The sequence below is a fragment of the Pituophis catenifer genome, unplaced genomic scaffold (assembly GCF_029215685.1).
Source record: "Pituophis catenifer annectens isolate HBS135680 unplaced genomic scaffold, rPitCat1.0.hap2 SCAF_10, whole genome shotgun sequence".
In the NCBI taxonomy this organism is placed as follows: Eukaryota; Metazoa; Chordata; class Lepidosauria; order Squamata; family Colubridae; genus Pituophis; species Pituophis catenifer.
Window position 1 is genome coordinate 17,044,539 of NW_027256890.1, and position 20,443 is coordinate 17,064,981.

A 20,443-nucleotide genomic window follows, 5' to 3' on the forward strand; every position below is an offset into this window, starting at 1 on the left:
AGCCTGACAGCCGCGACCGGCTGGGCCAGTTTATCTTAAAAAACGAACTCTTAGAGGGATTTCGGTTGGGCTGAATAAAGCCATTACCGTATGGTGCCTTCCCTGTTTTTTTGTAAAGCTGCCTTTACAGGTGGCTGCAGGCCAAGGAGGTCAGCGCTTGGCAAGGCTTCCCAGGGCCTGCTTCTGGACCTCTCTGGCCAGGCTGCCCAGGTCACGCCCTTCCACCCTGGCCTCTTGAAACTCCCCGCAGGCAGCTCCAATTCAGCTACTGCGAGGCCGCAGCGGAAAGGCCTTCATCCCATGTCTTTCCTTGGGTGCTCTTTATGCCCCCTTGTCCCAGGTACGGCTTCGGTCCCGTCCCTGCGGGCTGGGACCTCCATGTCTGCAAGCAAACCAGGCCCTCCTTTTGTTACAAAGACCAAAGGTAACTTGTTTAAAACAAAAACAACACTTCAAAGAGCTCTCGTTACTTGTAAACAATTCCTAAATGAAATTGACCAAGATTAGAAAAGGGCAAATTTGTAAACAGACCCTGAAACAGCAGATTTCCCCATCCTTGCTTAGGTAAGCCAAGGGGGCGGGGGGGGTGGTGTCCAGCTGCCCAGCAAGGGGGAAGGTGGGAGAAGCCGTGGTGGTGGTGGTGGTGGTGGTGGTGGTGGTGTTTGGCCTGACCAATCAACCGGCTGGCCTCTGGTTTCCAGAGGACAATCAGGGAAGGAGACATCTTCATCTTTTTCATCATCATCATCATCACAAGAGTGATGCTGAGGCCTCAGCTCCTGGGGAGGAGGGAAGCGGCTGGCATTCAGGAGTAGCTCCCTTGATAAGGCTTCTCTTACTTAATTATTTCTGAATGGGTTTTTTGTTCAACCCTTGAAGCATTTACTCTGATTGGGTTGTTGCCTCCAATACGTCTGTCTCTCTTTCTTTCTCTCTCCCTCCCTCCCTCTCTCTCTCTCTCTCTCTAACACACACCAGTCCCCATCTCCCTTTCTTTGGTGTTTCTATGGAAACACCTCCAGGCGTACAACTGTTCTCCAATTTTGCAATAAAAGTTGGATAGTGATATTTCAGCCGCCTCTTTTCTTTCCAGGCTCCTTGCAGCTTCTCACTGGCAAAACAATGGCCCACCCCTCGCTTGTCTCCCCCCCTCTTCCTCCTGTGTACACAAACATACCCATCTGGATTCCCAGGAGACCCCAAATATTTCAGGCTTGGGGCCATCTTTAAGCCCCCTCCCAACAGGCAGGCACATTTACAGAGACTTTCATTTGAGTAAAAATGGGCGGGAGGGAGGGAGGGAGTTTTGCAACCAATGCTTGAGGGACTCGAGGCACAAAGCAGATCCCTCACACTGGTTTGCCTTTATTGTCAGGCAGCCCACCTGATTAACCTGCCTCATCTCAGGAGGAGCCTCAATTGGGCTCAGCCCCCCCCCAACAGCCTTTGAGGAAGATATGCCCTCTAATTATCATCTTCTAGCTCTGCCTTTTAAACCCCTAAAGGGGCTTTTCCCAGAGAATCATGGGAACTGTGGTTTGAGCAAGGTGCCATGCACTCTTGGCCCCAGGATTCCTGCGAAAAAGCAGACAGACACAAGATGAAACAAACTCTTGAAAAACCTTGGGGAACAAGTGACCCATCTTATCCACAGCTGCCAAAATGCCCCCTTCTTTAGGAAAAGGCCAGGATCTGGACCCCTGATGTGTTTTGCGGGGGTCACCTTCAAAGCCGCTCCAGAAAGGGAGCCACATTGCTAATACAAGCCCCACTTCCTTGCCCACAGTCATGGGGGCAGCAGCCTGCCAAGTTCACTTGCTCCGGAGGAGACTGCCCAGGTGGGGCCATGGAGGAGGGGCCCAAGGTAAGGCTTCTTCTGTTCCCTGCCCCCTCCTCTCCCCTCCTTCCCTCTCCCCAGCTACTCAGAGCCAGAGGTTATGAAGATGAGCTCTGGGGGGCTCAAGGGACTCTAATTATCCTCTAAGTGTGAACGCCAGAGTGATTAATTAAGAGATAATAAAAAGAAAAGCAGGCTAGAGAGGAAATAACGGCTGCTTTGATGATAAAACCTGAGCTAAACCAAGCAATTAGGGGAATCTTTAGGAAGAGTTAGCTCTAATCCCCTGGTAGCCATTGCCAGGGAAGGAACCAGCAGGGAAGGAAGGAGGGAGGGAGGGCCAGACTTCCTCCAAGAAGGCACCCTAGCCCCAGCAGCAGCGGGCCCTCCCTTCCCCTTGCTTGTTCCAGAGGTAGACGGTAATTGTCCCGGTAATAGGGTCAAGACCCCCCCCTTAAAAGCAGGGGAGACCACGACCAGAAGCCAAATGCCAGGAAGGGCAGCCCAGCAGCTGAGGGTCACAGCAGGAAAAGGGCAGGGCTGGATGCCAGGGAGGGGAGACAACCAAGTGGGCATCCCTGCATCAGGGACCCCCTCTCGGAGCCAAGAGGCCACGCCCCAGAGGACATCTTTGAGACAGGCTTGCAAAGTCTTCCCCAGGAGGGGGAACTCACTCACCGAGATTGGCGATGGTGGGGCCTCTGAGTCTGCTTGGTGCCTCACAAGGCCTCCATGCTGCGGCTGAACCCGTTCCCTGTGGGAGGAGGAGGCCAGCTGGTCCCAGCCAGACCCCACAAATGATCTGCAAAGGCCACTTTCTCCTTCACTTCAGAAAAGAATGCTTGTAGCCCCCCCTCCTCACCTCTGACCTCAAAAGAGTGGAAGAAGATATGCATTTGGCAAAGACAGCCCCGCCCCCCTATTCTGGCCATACAATGAGGATTTAAAGCTCTTGAATCTTCAAGGGAACTTTGGCTTAGCACAGACCTCCCAATTTCCTTAAGTGGCCTTTAGAACAGGGAAGGGCAGGGGCTCAGCTCCCTCCCCCTAGGAGGAATTCTGCCCAAGCTCCCTCCCCTCCCCCACAGAAGCAGGGGGGGGCTGCAAGGAGACCACCTGCCTGCAGAGTTGCCTCAAAGGACAGACTGTTGGGGCCCTGCAAAGGTAGAGAAAGACATGGGGCTGGCAGAGAGCAGCTCTCAAGTGGGCACTGGGGTTGGCTGGCCAGGCCTTTTGGGGACGACCACAAGGGCCAGAACCCAGGAAGGAGGGGTTCCCCTTACCTCCTGAGCTACCTCGTTGCCATTCTCCTCACTTCCCATCATCCCCAGGGTGGAGAAGATGCTATGGCCTAGAACTGGGCCTGGATCTAGCACAACTCAGCCCCTTCTCCTTTGCCTATTTCCAGAAACTATGATAGACTGCCCCTGTGGTTGTAGACTTTGCCCAGTTCTTCCCTTCACTGGAGACGGCAGCTTGCCAAGTTAGGCCAGGAGACCATCTTACACCCCACCCCGCCTCCCCTGATGGGAAATCAGATGGAGGACCTCACGAGCAGGGCCAGGAGGCAAGAGACCGAGGGGGTTTGAAGGCAGAGTGAACCTGAACCTGGAAGTGCCATGCTGGGCCAGACAACAAGTCCCATGAATCCCAGCCAGAGTGGCCAATGGGAGCGCCTTCTCTCCTTCCCTCCCCTGACAATGAGCCTTAATCTTTTCCCTTTTAGATTCGCCCCTTTTTCCGCTTGAAAAGGAGATGAAAAATAACCCACCCGCAGAATGGCTTTGAAAATGAATGAATATTTCAATTTGTGACATGCCATCATGGAAAGACCCCTGCCGGATGATTGAAAGAGGGTGGAGGGGAAGACAAATGACTTTCATTTAGATAAAATACAGAAAATTATTTTGTGAAAAATGAGGAGTGATGGAGCTCAGCCAGCGGCAGGCAAAGCAGCACACCTCCCCCATTCCAAGGAGGGGATGTCAGCACGCCCCCCCTCTTTCTAATTAAGTGCCTGCATGTCCTTTGATGGGGGAGGGGGAGCACAAGGGGGTCCAGATCCTCTTCCCTCATTCCCTTCCCCAGCCTGGGCCTTTGCAGACATGCTGACTATAACCCCCATTGTCCTCAGCCAGAGCACCCATCCCAGCAGATGTCTGGAATGCCAAAAGAAAGTCCATCAGTGGGGGGGAGGGTCAGAGCCCCCTTCACAGGCCCTCTTTCCCATTAGCCCCATATCCCCTTGCATCTCCAAGGACAGCCTGCCCCTCCCCCCCAGGAATGCTGCCCTCTAGGGTCCCCTCCCCCCTTCAAAAAGGTCTGTTTCCTCAGAATCCCAACAGAAGCCCTCCTGCCTGGATTGATGGAATGGGGCCCTGAGGGGAGGGGCTGCCCCAGCTGCGCTCTTCAACTCCAGATCCTGCCACCCCACAAGGGGCCAAGAGGGCGGTCAGCTTCTGCCATCCACATCAACAGTTTAATCCCTCCCCTCCATGCCACCCCCCCCTCCCACATTCCTCTCCAAAAGGGTGAATGGGCTTTTTTCTTTAAAAAGATACACAATTTGGGAAGATGGCGATATACACACCCACACACAAGCTTGGGAAACACCCAGGTGCCCTCTGCCATCTCTCGTGGTAGAGTGCCTCTGAATGTGGGAGATCCACTGAACAGGGACCAGCGTTGCTGTCCAGGCCGGGTTTAAGCAGAGCATCTGCTCTTGCCTCCTTGCTCCATCCATGGCAGCGAGCCCCCCCCCAAGATCTTTTCCAAGTCCCCCCGTCCACTCTGGAGGCACTGGGTTGGGCCTTTGCTCTGACGCACCTCCAGATGCTCTCAAGCATTTTCTTCCCCAGAAATCAGGATCTTCATGGAAACCCTTTGTATAAGTCTCTAGTCCTCATGGCTTTAAAAAGAAACAAAAAACAAAATTCCATAAAATCATTCAAGGAAGACTCTTTTTCTCTGCTACCAACATTTCTGTCCAACATCTCAGGAATGCTGAAAAATGCACTGGAATTGCCCCTTCCAGGTAGATCCTTGGAAGCTGCTCCCTCCCCACCCCTTTGTGGACAAGCTGCCTGAAGGAGCCCAGTTGTGACTGAGAAGCAAGCCAATTAAACACACACACACACAACATTTTATAACTATTAGTAACGCTAGCTGTTTATGGCACAGGAGATGGGAAAGGGAGAATTACGTCAGGCTTCAAACCGCCCCCCCCACCCCCAGCCCTCCCCAGCACAGCCACCTCGCTCGGATTCTGCCCGGCCTCCGCCTCCTCCGGCAGCCCCGCCCTCCACAAACGCCGAAGGCCGGGCTCTCCCCTCCATGCCTGCCCCGGGGTGGGCGCCATATGCAAAACAAGGATGCCAGCGGGTCGAGGGGCCGGGAACAATCTTCCCCCCTTTGCTCGACGACGCCCCCTCTGTAGTGAGCCACCCGGTCCCTCTTGGGGGCTCTGCCTAAAGCAGCATCGCGGGGCCCGGCCCCACCTGCAGAGAGAGGAGCCCGCGCGGCGCGAACCCACCGGACTCCCCCTCCCAAACATACTCGCCATCCGCCGAGCGCCCCACCAGCACGCGCCCCGATCCGGGCGCCAAGCACGGACACCCGCCGTCGCTTGGCAGAAGAGCCCCCCGACCTCGCCTGCCCTGGGGACTCTTCCTGTACGCCTCCTCTGGTTGGTCCGGGGATGGAGGAGCCCCCCCCTCCTGCATCCCCCCCTCTTAATTTCAACTCCACGCAGGACGTCGAAAGGAAGCGAGGCGAGGCCACCCGAGGGAGGAGTGAGCGGACAGCGAGCCGCTTTTCCATTACAGCTCCCTCTCGCTTCTTGCGAAAAGCTGCCCCCTTCCTTCGCCCCCAGGCCCGGCTCCCACCGAGGCGCCTCTCTTTCCCGCCCCGCCGTCCGGAGCCGACGGGCTCGCGGGCCAAATGCGAACAACTTTTGAGGCCCCCGCCCCCCGTGGAGAGAATAAGGCAGCGAGGCAATCGCGCCCGCCCGCCTCCCAAGCCCGAGGCTCGGCGGAACGCCTGCGGGGGGGTGGCGAGCTCCGACTTCTGGCCACCGCTAGCGGGGACCCGACCCGCGCCGACGCCGCTACTTCAAAGACAACCTGGCGCAGCCCGGCCCGGCAAACTCCGCAGCGGGCTGTTGCTCCCCAGGCTTTGTCCCGCGCCACGAAGCCTCGGCCGGCGAGCGAGCCATCCCTGCCCGGCCCGAGAGGCGAAGCGGAGCCACGGGGCGGGCGCTGGGACGCCGCCTCTCCCGCCCCGAAGACGCTCCTCCGGCCCCACCAGCGCTGCGCTCCGAGCCGCGCGCCCTCTCTCGGCAGGGCCGGCGGGAGAGGCTCCGGGCGGCCGTCGGGGCGCTGCTTACCTTGCGCGAAGGCGGCCTCGACTCCGGAGAAGACGCACAAGACGGCCAGCAACGGCAGCATCGCTCCCGGCGCGGCGGGGCTGGCTTCGGCGCTCGCTCGCTCGCCCGCCCGCCCGCTCGGGGCCTCCTGCTACCCCCGCGCGCCCCGCGCCGTCTTCGCCGCTGCTCCTTCCAGCGAAGGGGAGGAGGAGGAGGAGAAAGGAGGCGGGAGAGGAACCTCTGGGGTGGCGGGAGGGGGAGGAGGAGGAGGCGGGCGGGCGGGGGGAAGGAGCGAGGAAGGGACCGTCGCCGGGGAGCGAGCGCGCGCCGGATTGGCCCAGCCGGGCGCAGGGAGGTCCGGAGACTGGGGGATGCCGCTGCGCCGCCAGCCACGCTGCCCGCGCGCCCTGAGGGATGGGGATGGGAGTCCGGGGCTGCCCAATGCTCGGGTCGGAACTCGCGAGTGGGCAGGGCGGCCGCAGCGGGGAGAGGGACACTCTCCCGCCGCTTCCAGCGCAGCCCCCGGCTGGCAGGCAGACAGACGTGATCCCGAGACTCCGGCCTTCCCCAGCTTGACGAGGGGCGCCCCTCCCGCCGTGGCCAAAGAGTCTCCCCTTGCGAGGATTCGGGGGGGGGCAGATTGTAGGCAGCTCTCCGTTTATACAACACCCTCGTTGGGTGGGTTCACGCCACCGCAGGAGCCCAAGCAAATCGTAAGACCCAGAGAAGCTTCCCGGCTTTGCCGGGCTTGTCCCGGATGCGCACCCCTTCCCGGGCACGGTCCCCCCCGGGCTCGGCCGCCCCTTACCTCCCGGCGGGGCTGCACAGAGGCAAAAGCCGCAACTTCCTGGGAGAGGCTGCGCTGGCGCTGGCGCTGGCTTCGGCTCCCCCATCCTGCGCCCGCCGACATCCCTCTCCCACCTCGCACCTGCAGGATAGCAGGATGTTTCTGAACATGCGCAGAGTGCCTCTCCCGCGGCACGGACCAGCCCGGGTTTGCGTGGCTGATCTGCGACCCACCGTTTCGGCCGGCTGGAAGCTGCTGCCGCGGCTGATTCGGAAGCCTAACGGGATGGCATGATGAGCCGGCGGCTGATGGGCCGGGGAACCCTCAACATCCGGAGGTCGGACCTGTGTCAACTCAGTGCGCTTCGAGCAGCTCTGCAAAGTAGACGGCCCGAGCCGAGCCTTCCGTCCTACGGGCTTAGAATGTCCTTTGAAGGGATCCATCCACACGAAGTACAGCCAGGGGCTTCCTGCTGGTTGACCCAAGCAGGCTTCGGCCCTAACCGGAGAAACGGGGTTCGGGGCTGTGGTGGGCTCTCCGAGCTAACGGGGTGGGGAAGCAGGCCGAGGATCTGGACACCCCCGCCCCAACTCGCTCTGTGGCTGCCTAGAAGGCTCTGACAGGACACAGCGCCTCCCCAGGAGGAGATCGGCTGCGGGCCCTGGCCGGCGCTCCTCCCTTCTGGCCTTCGAGGCCAGAACTGGTCGCGTCCCCGCCGGGGGCTCCAAAGGGCTCCCCCCTGCTCCCTTGGTCAGCCCCCAGAAGCCTTTCAAAGTTGCTTCGGCCAGGGCTGAATTGGGCCTCCGTGGCAATACAACACCCGCCTCTCCCTCAGCATCGAGCGAGAGGTGTGGAAGCGACAAGGAGAAGCGTAACTCCCCCCCCCGCGCATCCGTCCCCTTTGGACCCACCGTCTGTGATCCGTGCAAAAACTTCTCCCACATTCTTTTGCTCCCTGCAAAGTTGGAAAGCGCTTTTCGGAAGCTCCCTGGCGCCCTCCGGTGGCCACAAGCCCTCAAAAAGACTGCTCTCCCTCGCGGGGTCGGACCCTGGTCTCGAGGCTCCTGCACCCCAGAATAACTAGGGTTGAACTTGGCCTGCATGCTTGAACGGAGCTCCTTCAAGAGCTGAGATACCAAAAGGGAAGCTGAGGCTCAGTGTGAGACATCTGAAGGAAAAGCTGGCACGTTCCAGCCGGCCTCAGCACTTGCATGCTATAGCCAGCCTCTCGCTGTAATTAACTTTTTAATTAATTAATCCATTAACAGTGTCTCTGGGCTTCCCCAAAGGCACCCTTGTCTGAGGTTCTTGCTGATGCCTGCCGTCCCCTCAGGCCTAGAGGTGCTCCGGAATGGTGCGTGATGGCCCCAGCTGGTGGGGAGAGGGGCAAGAGACAGCAGAGCCCACCCTCCAGCAGACCTGCCCCCTCACCTTGTCAACAGATGGACTCAGCTGCCTGCCAGGTTTCTGCAAAAGCGCAGCAGTCCATAGTACACCTGCTTGCAAGGCAAAACACGGCTGTGGCTGGGGATCACACCAGAGCACTAATTTGCACAAACACAGGTGTTCACTTTGGGTCTCCCCATCTTTCCTCTTGGTTGCACTTCCAGAGGGCCTGGAGGCAGCCTCCGTGTTGTTTTCAGACAATTAGCTGTAGCTCTGGATCCATTCAGAGGTGAGCAGGAACCAGTGGCGGCTGAGCAAGGGAGGTGGGGGCACCTGGCCCTGTGCACATGTCGCTCTATGCGGGGGAGCTGGAGGCTCAGCTGCTGTGGCTGCAGCTGAATCCAGAGAGGATGGCTTCCACACTTGAACCCCTCTCAGCATGGGCTGTTTCCAGGTCCTCGGATCTGGGGTGCACGGAGGTTTTTGCACCCAATAGCTGGAACAAGCTAGATGTGAGTTTAGCAAGTGGCAAAGAAACAGCGAAGCTGAGTTTGAGGAACTGGAGAGTCTCCTTGCGCTCAGACTAGCAGCCATTACTAAGAGGCATTTAATGCCCCAGCACGCTTTAGCAGTGTGAAAGGAGCCTCCAGTAGAACCTCCTGCCACTTGGCTGGGAAGGGGCACCTGAGGGTAATCCCGCGTAGCTTCAGCCTCTCACGTGCCTTGTTTATACTGATTTTTTCTTTGTCAGCCTCTTCTGATCTGTCAGCTTTATTTATCTAAACAACACCCACCAGAGTAATAATTTCCCCATGGCTATCAGGAGCTGGAAAGTCTAAACAGAGTGAGACCCTCAGTCCCCCACCTATTCTGCGACCATCATAATAAGACTCATAATGGTGTTTCTCCTATGCTTCATATCTCCACGCAGCCTGCAGAAACCCGTTTCAAAGCAGCCATGTGCTCTTGGCTCATTAGCAGCCTCTTGGAGCAACAGCCACGTTCAGCTCCTCGCGCTCTCTCTCCTTAAGGTCTCTGCTCATCCCATAACCATCCTGTGTGTGGCGGCTGCCAGGCCCCTGGGCACTCCAGATGCTTTGCCCCTTTCATCTGGAATTGGCCTCCTTGGCACAATTTGGCAAAGGGATTTTTTGTGACTGTGGAGGGGAGCAGAACCCAGACAAACAGAGAGCGGGGGGGGCGGGCTCTGCCCCATCTTGCTCTTTGCAGCAGCCCTTCCTCTCAGAGGAGGCAAAGAGAAGCTGGGAAAGGCGACCCACTTATTCACACAGTGCCTCCTTGGCAAGTTTTGGGCAGGGCTGAGTCTGCCAGGAGTCCAGATGGTGAAGGCAGCCTCCCTGGGCATGGCAGAGAAGTACTTTTCAAGAAAACAGGCAGGGTTGTGGGCAAGAGGGTCCCCGTTGCCTTTCAGGAAGGCGGGGACAGTGGCCCACAGGGACAGCTCACACTTCCCCACTTAGCCTGGCCTTTATTGTTGTGGGGCAGCTGCCGTTTGCCTCTGTCCTCTATCCAAATGACCCTCGGCAGCCTTCCCTGGCAGGACCGGAGGAGGAGGGGCTGGCATCTGGATTCAATGTCTTCAGTCTTTCCTCCTGGCTCACCTGCCCAACGTCGCTCAGCGGGTGAAATACAGGCGGGCATAAAACCACTTGGGAATTCCTCTTAGCTTTATGAGATTCTCTCTCTCTCTCTCTCTCTCTCTGTGTGTGTGTGTGTGTGTAATGTTGCGATTATACAGGTGCCTCTATTTACGCATCCTCTGCTTGCTGCAGCTTTCATTAATGTTGGGAAAAGGGGAAAGTACATTTTTATCCTCCTGGCACAACAAATGCAGGACCTCAGGGGGTGGCAGAGGGGCAGCGGCTGGGTAGAGATAGGGCAAACCTGTTCCCCTGAGGAAAAGTGGCCAGGGCCCTCCATCTGTGAATGACAGGGCTGAGGAACTACGGCTGATGCCTCCATGCACAGGAGCAGTCTATCTGAAATCACCTCTGGAGGTGCATCACCTAGGAGGCCCTGACTGCCCCACTGCCATCCCCAGCTCCTTCACCGTGTGCAGAGGCTGCTCCCCAGAAGGTGGGCTGGACTTTCAAGGCTGCTGGGTTTCTCTGGAATCTCCTGCTTGTGGTGTTTGATATCCGCCCCTCCCCTTGAGCAGGCTTTTTCACCAGGAGGGGTTTGCGGGCAGCCCCCCACTCATTCCCAAGCACTGGGGGAGGGAGAGCGAAGGACCCTCAAGGAGAGGGGATGCTCAGAGGGAAGCGCTGGAGGCCTGGCCCGATTCACCAGCCAGCCGTGTGAGTAATATTCCCAAGAGGGCATTTAGACAGAAGCCCGAGTGAGTTATTTAGTGAGAACATTAAGACGGCACAGGATTACTTATTTATGGGAACTTTGTGGCAGATCTGTCACTCAATAATTTATACCATTCAGCATTTAGCAGGGTCGCCAGTAAATAATTCAATTATTATAAACTAAGGGATGCTTGATGATATGTTGAATTACAGCTTCCCCTCTGATTCAGGACCATAAATACGAGGAGTGACAACCGCCTGCCTGGTGCCCTCACTGGGCTCCTTGCTGATCCCAACGCTCTCGCCTCATGGATTGGAAAGCCTGGCATTGGCACCTCTGCTGGGGCTCACATGGCATCTCCCGGGCACCACGGTCTTACTGAGAATGCAAGCACAGCACAGCCGGGGGGTGGGGGGGTGTTGTTCCTGCGTGGAAAGCAGCCCTGCTTGCTTAAGGCGGAGTGAAAATCACTGGGGCGGAAGGGGGGGACCTGGTGGTCCCTTGCTTTCAGCCCCTGAAGTATCTGCTGCTGAAGGGGTCAAAAGGCTTGGCTGATCCTGTAGCCAGATCAACCTTCGCCATATTTCAGAGCTGTGACCTTGTCTCCGGGGCAGTCCATTGCCCCCCAGAAATGGTGAGCTTGAGGAAGCGAAGGGAGCAGCCCCGCCTCACAGGTCGGCTGAAGGAGGGACATCCCTGTATCACACCCACCGGCTGCAGCTCCAGGCGTCAAGGCAAATGCCCGGAGGCCTTCTGGTCCTCCAGTGAACCCAAAATCCTTCTGCGCTTTGAGTGGGCTTCTCCTGAGAAGTTGCCCTTAGTGCACCCCTCAGGAGAGGGACCTGCGTGCCAGCCCATGGGACACGCGTGCCTGGCATGGCTGCTCAACCCAGAGGAGACACCACACCGGAGTGAAGCAGCAGAGGGACCGGGTTCCAGCTGCAGCAGCGTTTCGACGAAATACTCTGTGGCTTTACATCTTTGGCCTGTTCCCAACCATCCCCCTCCTCATCTCCTCCTCTATCAGTGGGGGAACCCAAGGCCAGAGTTGGCCAATCAGCTTCCTGAGTAGCATGAGGCCAGCCAATGGTGGCTTGGAAAAAAAATCAAGGCAACACCTGAAGGGCTTAGCTCCAGGTATGAGTCCGGTGGGTTCAGCTTCAGCTAAGCCAACCGTGAGCCAGGATTGGCCCCATCTAGCAGTCCCCAGTGGAGCAGAGTTGGAGTAACCATCAAGGGCTGCCCTTTGGGAGGCAGCCAGGTGAGCTCAAGCCCCGCCCTTCTTGGTGTGTGTGCGTTCCTCTTGCCTCCCCCACCAGGAGTGACCCTCTTCTTCTGTGCTTCCCCTTCCACAGAACCCCTCCACACACCCCCACCCCACCCCAGAGGACCCACACAGGAAGGTTTCACCGCGTCTTTTAATGGGTAACAGCAGGCAGACGGCCCGTCCTGAAGCACTTCAACACAAACGCTCGCCTGGGAAACAGGGAGGAAAGCTGCTTTTCAATCATGACAGCCCCTGACCGCCACCTGCCGGACAGGTTGCTCCTCCAGCCTTAAGAACTGGCACTACAGGGACCTCCCTGTGCCAGCACGTGGGAGCCCGAGAGAGGCTGTGGGTGGGCTGGGGTTGGAGATGCCTTGCGGGGTGTCGAAACCCATGAAATAAACAAAGGGGGCTGAAGCTGATTAAGCCCTGGGAAAGCCAACCCCTGCTTGGAAGAGTTGTTGGTTCCCTGGGATGTAAGAAGCAATGATAAAATGCTCTTATTCTAGCCTGTCTCAAGGAAATAAGAGTTCTGGAGGGTTGCGTGATTTGGTCTACCTGGAAGGGCTGGTGCCATGATAAGCTTTCATCAGGCCTTTTGGATGCCCCATTTAAGCGTCGGGGGGGGGGGGCGGGAGAAGCAGGGTTTTCTTGGGTCACAGCAGCAGCAGTGCAGCAGTCACCAGGAGTCCTCTGACCAGGAGAGAGCCCAACGCCCAGGGTCCTAAGGGGGGAAAGGGAAGGGGGATCATTAATACCTGAGCAGCCCATCCAAGGAAAGCCACAGCCAAAGTCACAAGTGGGCGGAGGCTGATCTGAGCCATGGAAACCGGGTGAGGGGAGCAGAAAGAGGAGGCTCCCCAAAGAGAAGAAGGAGGAGGAAGAAGGTTCTGCCCCTGAGTTGGACAGCCAAGTGCATAGCCTGGGCTGATCCATGCAAATCCCTGGATATTTGCACTAATCTGAAAAAAAACGCACTAACTTCGCCCTCCCCTCCCCAGGACTGGCGAGGCAGAGTCAGGCATCTCCATCACACGGGTGGACAGGAAAGCCCGTTGTGTCCAATGGGTAGCAGACCATTTCAGTACCCAGAGCCTCTTAGCTATGTTAGCTGGTCTTCATTTTGCTTGGGGCCATAGGGCAGGGCACTTCCCTGGCCTTGCCCATCATCCTTTCCCAGTGGGGCTGATGGGAACTGTGATGCAACCTATCCAGAAGTTGCTCAGGGAAGATTAGCTTTGGCTCTTGCTTCCTTGTTCCTGCGACTTTGCATTCAGTCCTCCCCACCCCACCCCCGCCCATTTTGTATTTTAGATTCCAAAGTTTCCAGAGGTCCCACTTGATCTAGACCGGCTTCCCCCCCCCCGTAAATGGCCCTCCTTCCTCCAGTCCTGTCCCCCGTCCCCCGTCCCCGTCCCCCCGCCCCGTTTACCCGCATCGCAGCGTGGCAGGGTTAGCCAAATAATGACTTAAAGAACTTCAAAAAGAATTGCTGAATACCCAGTAATGAAACCAATGAATAATGCAGAGGACACCGAAAACGAAGAGGGAACATTTGCTTCTGCAAACTTCAGAAGTGCAACTATTCTAAACACAGCTGACAAATCTGCTTAGATCTCAAAAATGGTAATTGGGTGGGCTGCCTTATTTGTAATATTCTTTACATGGTTTGGACCTTGTGAGCTCCAGAGAGGCAAAGGGGCCACAGAGCTTCCTTGAGCTCTCCTTTACTCCCTTGCAGAGCCAAGGGCCATCCTGGCAACTGCCCCACCTAGTTTGATTAGGCCCCCAAAATTAAGGATCTGCAGAAGTGCCAAGATTTTGCCGAGGGCCCTGTTCAGTGGCACCTGAAGAATGCAAGATTTGGGCTCCTCCACAAAACAAGGACCAAGGCAGGGGTGAAATCCAGCAGGTTCTGACAGGTTCTAGAGAACCAGTAGCAGAAATTTTGAGCAGTTCAGAAAACCAGCAAATACCACCTCTGGCTGGCCCCAAAGTGGGGTGGGAATGGAGATTTTGCAATATTCTTCCCCCAGGAGTGGGGAGGGAATGGAGATTTTGCAGTATCCTTCCCCTGTCACGCCCACCAAGCCACGCCCATAGAACCAGTAGTAAAAAAAATTGGATTTCACCACTGGACCAAGGGCTGAATCTTTATCCCAGCCTCAAGTGGGCAGGCATTTCTAACAGCCAAGGGAGAGGACCTGCAAGGAGCAGGAATACCAGCTGCTGGCCTCTGTGCCAAACTGCTAGTGCCAAGGAGGGGCACCTGTGCTGTGGGCAGACATTGGTGCGGTGAGTCGAAGGGGCCCTGAGGGTGCCAGCTCAGCCACTGGGGGGGGGCGGGGGAGAGTCTTGGGCAGGTTCTGCCTTTTACCTGGACTTGCCATGTTGGGAATGCAAGGATGCTGGAGGAAGAAGCTGAAGGTGCTCTGGGCGGTGGGGGTCTGGGCTGCGCAGGTGTAGGCCCTTTTGTGGTTGGTGTGCACAAGCTGAGTGAGCCAGGCCAACTGGCTGAGGGTGGTGCCAGTCTCTGTGTCCTTCCAGGCATAGGTCACCCTGTGGCCGGACCCCATCCCTACTTCACAGTCCAGATAAATGTAGCAGGAATCATTCCCCAAGGAGGAGATCCTTTCAGTGATGTCTGGCAGGAGAGACAGGAGGGGTACAATTCAGAGGGAGCAGCAGGAGGAAAGAAGGCCTAGGATCCGAAAGCAGGAAGAGACCCTTGAGGCCATCCAGCCTAACCCCCTGAACCTTTCCAGGGAAGCAGAATCATCCTTCCTTCGAACACACAATAGATTTCTAGCTGTGCTGCAAAATGAATCAGCTTTTGGCCCAGATTTGCAGGCATTCGGTCACACCAACTTCTGCCTCTCTTGCACAAACTCACAAGAAGTGACTGAGGAACTGAAAGTTCCACGGAAGAAAACAATTGAGCAGAGAAACTGCTGTTCAAAGCACTAACCCGGGCGAGGATTTGGCTCGAGAGATTCCCCCCCCCCCCGTTAAGCCAAGATGCCTGAAAATCAGACCAATCAAAGGCTTGTCTTTAAGAACATCCCCTAAAGTTCAGCTCAGCTGAAAGTAGTGTGGCAGCCCCTCCCCCCCACCCCCCACAGCCTCATACCTCTGTTTCATGTATTAACAGTCAAGAAATGGGCTGGATGCAAATGTAGATCTCAAAGGGACTTGATTTCCTGGAGATCACTTTAATTTGTCCCATATTTCCGGCTGGGAATCCTGCCTTCTCCTACTTTCTGGGACCTAGAAAAATGTGCCACCCTCTCCACTTCCACCTGTTCCTCAGGACAGCCTGAACGGAGGGACCCTCAATGCAATTGCTACTCATCTACGATGCAGGGAGATTCTGTGCAATTGCTACTCATCTACGATGCAGGGAGATTTCTTACTGAATACGGCCACCAGGAAGCTGCCGAGCACTTTTGGGGAGGAGGAGGTGAAGCTGGTGGAGATTTCGTAGGTGCCCCCGTCGTCCAGGCTGAGGTTGGCAATTCTGAAGGCTATCTCGTCTTTCTGGAAGGTCACCCGGTTAGCGTATTTGATGTTTAGAACACTGATGTCTTTGGAGTCCATCCAGATGGCGATGGCTTCTTCTCTCGAGGAGTCCCTCAGGAGGAGGTTGTTGAGGCTCTGGCCCTTGGGAACGGTCACGGGCAACGTGACAGCATCCCCCAGACGAATCGACTTCAAGGGGGGGTCAGGTGCAGAGGCTGCTTCTGGGACACAAGGGAGAGAGGAGCAAATTCTGACACCCACACCCCCACACCCAGGAAAGCCTCCTTGGAGACCCGGTGTGGGACAGGAGTGGACAGGAGGGCCAGCCAACCAGGAGACCCGCTGAGGTCCTTTTGTGGGGGGACAATTTGCATAAACAAATACTGCCCCAACAACTGTAAAACATCAGTCAGTTCCTTCTCTCCCAACTCCTTATGCCAGTTCCTCCGAGTCTACACCTGCTTTCCCTCTTCCCAGCTGTGCTCAGTGCCCCACTCCCAAATATTGCATTACGCTTTCTGTCCTCCTGCTCCTGGTCAGGGAACAGCGCCCTCTGCTGCTCAGCACCACAAACTGCCATGCCTTGGTCCCCTCCCATTTCCTTGGACTTCTGTGCAAGCTGCCAGTGTGGCCCTCGACCTGTTTGGCCCCTGGTGCCAAGGGGACATTGGGCTTTCCTGCTGGCCAGAGACCCACCCAGAGGGGCATCGTGCCCATCTGTGTCCAGGTGAAGAAGCCAAAGGAGGGGGAGAGAGGATTAAAAGGATGAAGGGTGCAGCCACAAACAACCATTTCTCAGAAGACCCCCAGGTTGGATCCCTCCACTTTTGAAACCTGCCTTGCTGAGCAAAAAGCAAAGTCGACTAGAGCCTGGAAGCTCCAAAGAAGAGCACCTCTGAGCATGGGAAAAGTGGCCTTGGAGGAAGAACCCCAGCTGCGACATCGGTTGTCCCAGCCATCCCCAGCAGAAGAGGCACCTCTCTGGGCCCTTCCTGTGGCTTACCTGCCCAGCAGAACAGCAGAAACGCTAGGAGGACACAGGAGTCCATGTTGGCCCTTCGGAGACAAATGTGCAAAGTGAGTCACAAGGAAACGGGCGTCTCCTCTTCCTTCCCACCCCCCTCGGAAGGAACTCCTTTGTTTCTGGGGGTGGTCTGGAGAGCAAGTCACATGCCCCAGCTCTGTTTATGGAGCAGGGAAGGAAGCTTCAGCTGGAGGAGAAGCCCCACCACTTGACAAATTAAAGGGAAGCCTTTGGCATGTTGAGAAAAGCAGCTTCAGCAGCAGCCAAAAATGTGCCTCTGTCCCGGGCCCTGGGGCTCTGAATGCGGGAAGGGCCCTCTGGCTTGGCCCCGCTGTCACTGCTGCTACTGGAGCTGCTGCAATTTTTTAAAAAATGCTTTAAATGCTTTATAATTTTAGAATTGTAAGCTGCCCAGAGTTGGGTGGCTATAGAAATAGAATAAATAAATAAACAAACAAAGAAATAATGCCTGGGCTGAATAATTCTGGCATATAAATTTAAGAAACAAATATTCCCTGGGTCCAACTTGAGGGCTCAAAATCTCCCCAGAACCAAGAAGAAAGATGTGCGCCCCTCCCCCCCCCCAGTGAAGCTTAACTTTTGGAAAAAGTGTGCAGTTTGTTCAGTTGGTACAGTTTGTGCAGTTTCTAGCTTATCCCCTGGAAACCCTGACCAGAGCCAGCGGCACTCCTTCCAGTCTCAACATGGCACAACCTGTGGCCTGGGGGCTTGGTGGTTCTCCAGGATAGAGAAGCTTCTTTAAGTAAGCATCTAGGTAACACAATGGCTCCTCCGACCGTTGCTGTTGCCTGGCTGGTATTTCAAGCTCTGGTTGGTAGACCAGTCTTCTGATGGGGAGGTAGGGTTGCCCAGGCCCTTTCCGAGCCAAGAGAAGCTTCCTGTGACACAATGGGCGCCAACCTTCCTTCCTGTGGATAACTGACGGAAGCCCCTGGTAATCTTCTACAGGTTTTGGGCGCTTTTTCGGAATCTGAGCCCTGGCGCTAAGGCTGCTTTGCTAGGCAACTTTATGATTTAAAGTGTGTGTGAGTGTGTGTGTGAGTCCAGAACGGAGCACACCGGGTAGTGGTGGAAACTGGCCACAAATAAGGCCGCGGGAGGACGTGGACAATCAGGTGCTGTCCGGAGCCTTGAGCCGAGAGCCTCCGGCACTGGCTGAGCGACCTGCCCAAACTGACAGCAGAGAGGAGTTCAGAAGCTGCGTGGCCCCAGGGAAGCCGAGCGCGTCGGGGACCGAAGCCCCGCGGGAGCCACGTCTTCCTCCGAGCTGAAGGCTCCGCAGCTACGTTCCTTCGAGCCGGGTCTGGCTGCAGCGGGGTTGGGGCTCGGGGCTGGGCGGGCAGGCGGACCGGAGCACCCCACCCAGTCGAGAAAGGACGCCCTCCGGTGGCGGCGAAGCCTTGTCCAGATTGTAAAGGGGGCGCGCGGGGTGCTGCCTCTCCCCCCCCGAGAGCGCAGGGCAGGACTGCGCTCTCGGGGGGGGGGGGTTAGCAAATTCTCCATCGCGTCTGGAGGGAAGGAACCGAGACCGAAGCGGGGTCAGCTCACGGGGAGTCGAAGGGTGCCCCCTCTCTGGAAAGGAGCTTCTAATCTAGGAAGCGCCTTGCTGGGTCTCTAGCTGGGACCACCGGTGGCGTCGCGCCTTTGCCGGCCTTGCTGGCGAACAGAGCCCTTCCTGACCGCAGCCCACCTGGTCCTGCCCGATCCCTCGGCCTAGAGCGAGTCTCGCGTGGGAAGAGACGACGAGAACGGGGAAGGGCCCCCGATTCCAGCTGGAGGTCGGTGAGGTGGGAAGGACCTCCTGGGACCGTTTTGGGTCTGGGAGCAGCCGAGACGCGTTCGCTACGCTTCTCCAAATCCTGCTGTTTCTTGGCCGTCGTGCGTGTGAGCGGGTCGTTGTGGGAAACTTTCCCGCTGAGAAAAAGCAGAGCTCTGCGTGGCGGGATTGTTCTCCAGAGAGCCACCCAGGTGCCATTCCCACTTCCGCCCCACTGCCCACCTGCTGTGTGGCACCCGAGGACTTACGTTGAATAAAATTAGGAAGTAGACACAGAACAGTAATACTGGGAAGGACCCCCCACCCCTTCAGCAATGTCTGTGCCCTGCTTTGAGACTAATGATAAACTGATTTAATTACATCACTATCCATTAATAAAGCAACGTCTTCGAGACATTTGAAAACCTGACTTTTAAACTTGTCTTTATTTAGTGATTTTGTTCTAAACAGAAAAAAAAGCTCCCTTTCACCCGCCAATAAAATTGGACTTTTAGTGCAAAAAGTCTTCTTCAGTGGATAAAAACCTTCATATTTATGAAGTACAGTACATAATTAATAGGCACAAAATAAACGTTTTTAAAAACGGAAATCAGATTAAATGCAGTTTCAACTCAGTCATCAAAACATCTGTCCTTATTGGTGTGTGTGTGTCTCATGTTGATTCAGCCACCCAAAGCTAGGCCTAAGAGAGTCTGGTAACATAAAAGGGCTGGATAAGTGACCACTGGTCATAGGTTATAGCCAGCTTGGACTCTGACCAGGAAACCTTTCCTTTGCTCCTTGTTTATTTGCTTCCCACACCTCTCAGCAAAGTTTGCAACCCCCTCTGGGTGTGTTTGTGGACGCCCGGGCTGAGACACAACAGGACACCAACTAGGCTGCCACCCTGGGTGCTTCTTCCTCTTTCTGAGAGGCTTAGAGTGACTCTTGTGAAAACCCCCAGCTTGCCTTGTTACTCAGGGCCATAAAGCCCACCCCCCCACCCCCGCAGGATGTTACGCAAAATGCGTAATGGAGAGGTATATTGTGCCATCCTGGTTTTTCTATTGCATCAATTTTTTGTTCCTAAATTAGGAAGTTCCCTTCTTGTTTTCCTGACTGCATGCCTGAACCCCCAAATATCTGGAAGAAACACTGGGAACCCCTCCTCTATTTTGTCTTTTCTTCTGTGCAATGTCTTTGTTTCCAAAAAATAAAAATGTTTTCTTTATTTGAGGCCTGCAAATCTGGTGGGACCAACCTCTCACAAGGCCCCTCCCTTCCTCCTATGGGAAACTGGGAGGACCCCTAACCCTGAAACATCCTTGGCTAAGAAGGAAGGCAGGAAGAAGAATTAATTCAACCTCCTTCTCCCTCTTCATGTCTCCCAAAACTTCACAGCCTGATCTCCATTAGACCCAAATGGAGCTTAATGGCAAATACTGATCCAGCTGGTCTCTCCAAATCTTCAGGTCTTGCATTCAACTTGCATTTGCCTATGGATGCAATGGGGCTCAAAAGAAAACAGACCGAAGGACTCTGTGAAATTGAGGGGGAGGGCTAGCAATTAATTTTCTAGCTTAAATTCATGTGCAAGTCAGGAATGAGGATCTTAGGTCAACACACATTTCAATCTACCTATGAAATGGTATCTGTTAGGCATACGTCCAGGGTGCAAACTTTAAAAAGGAAAAGAAAAAAGGAAGGAAGGAGGGAAGTAAGTAAGGAAGTAAGTAAGTAAGTAAGTAGGTAGGTAGGTAGGTAGGTAGGTAGGTAAGAAAGGAAGGAGCTCTCGGGAGCTGCTAAAAATTTAAAGCTGTGGGAGAAAGGGATGAGGACTGCAGGGTAATCTCTGATTAACTTCCTTTTTGGTGCTGACAGCATTGTGTCTGCTCTTTAACTTGTTTTTGACAAAGTGCAATGTCACTCCTTCACTCCTTTCTTCTTTGCTTTCTGTTTTTTTCACGAGTACCAACATATAGATCATTTATATAAATAAACATATATAAATATCAAAATAGACATTTGTGTCCCAGGAGGAAGCTACGCTCTCCCTCTTCCTTGATGTGCAAAACACCGATTTGGACTCTTCTGTTCCTGGCAGAAACCATCCAGGCCAGGCCAGCTTGACTGCGGGGCAGAGCCAGGAGGGTCGACCCACCTGCCC

General features: G+C 55.6%; 1 protein-coding gene across 1 annotated transcript; it reads right to left on the reverse strand.

Moving 5' to 3' along the window:
* Nucleotides 1-12,102: 12,102 nt before the first annotated feature.
* On the reverse strand, nt 12,103-16,538 carry LOC139322453 (SLAM family member 6-like). The gene is made up of 4 exons (XM_070951563.1): nt 16,479-16,538; nt 15,370-15,696; nt 14,334-14,600; nt 12,103-12,680 (listed from the first exon to the last, which is right to left on the reverse strand). Exons 1-4 carry the CDS (start codon nt 16,522-16,524, stop codon nt 12,613-12,615), a joined length of 708 nt encoding a protein of 235 aa, XP_070807664.1. The 5' UTR covers nt 16,525-16,538; the 3' UTR covers nt 12,103-12,612.
* Nucleotides 16,539-20,443: the final 3,905 nt, after the last annotated feature.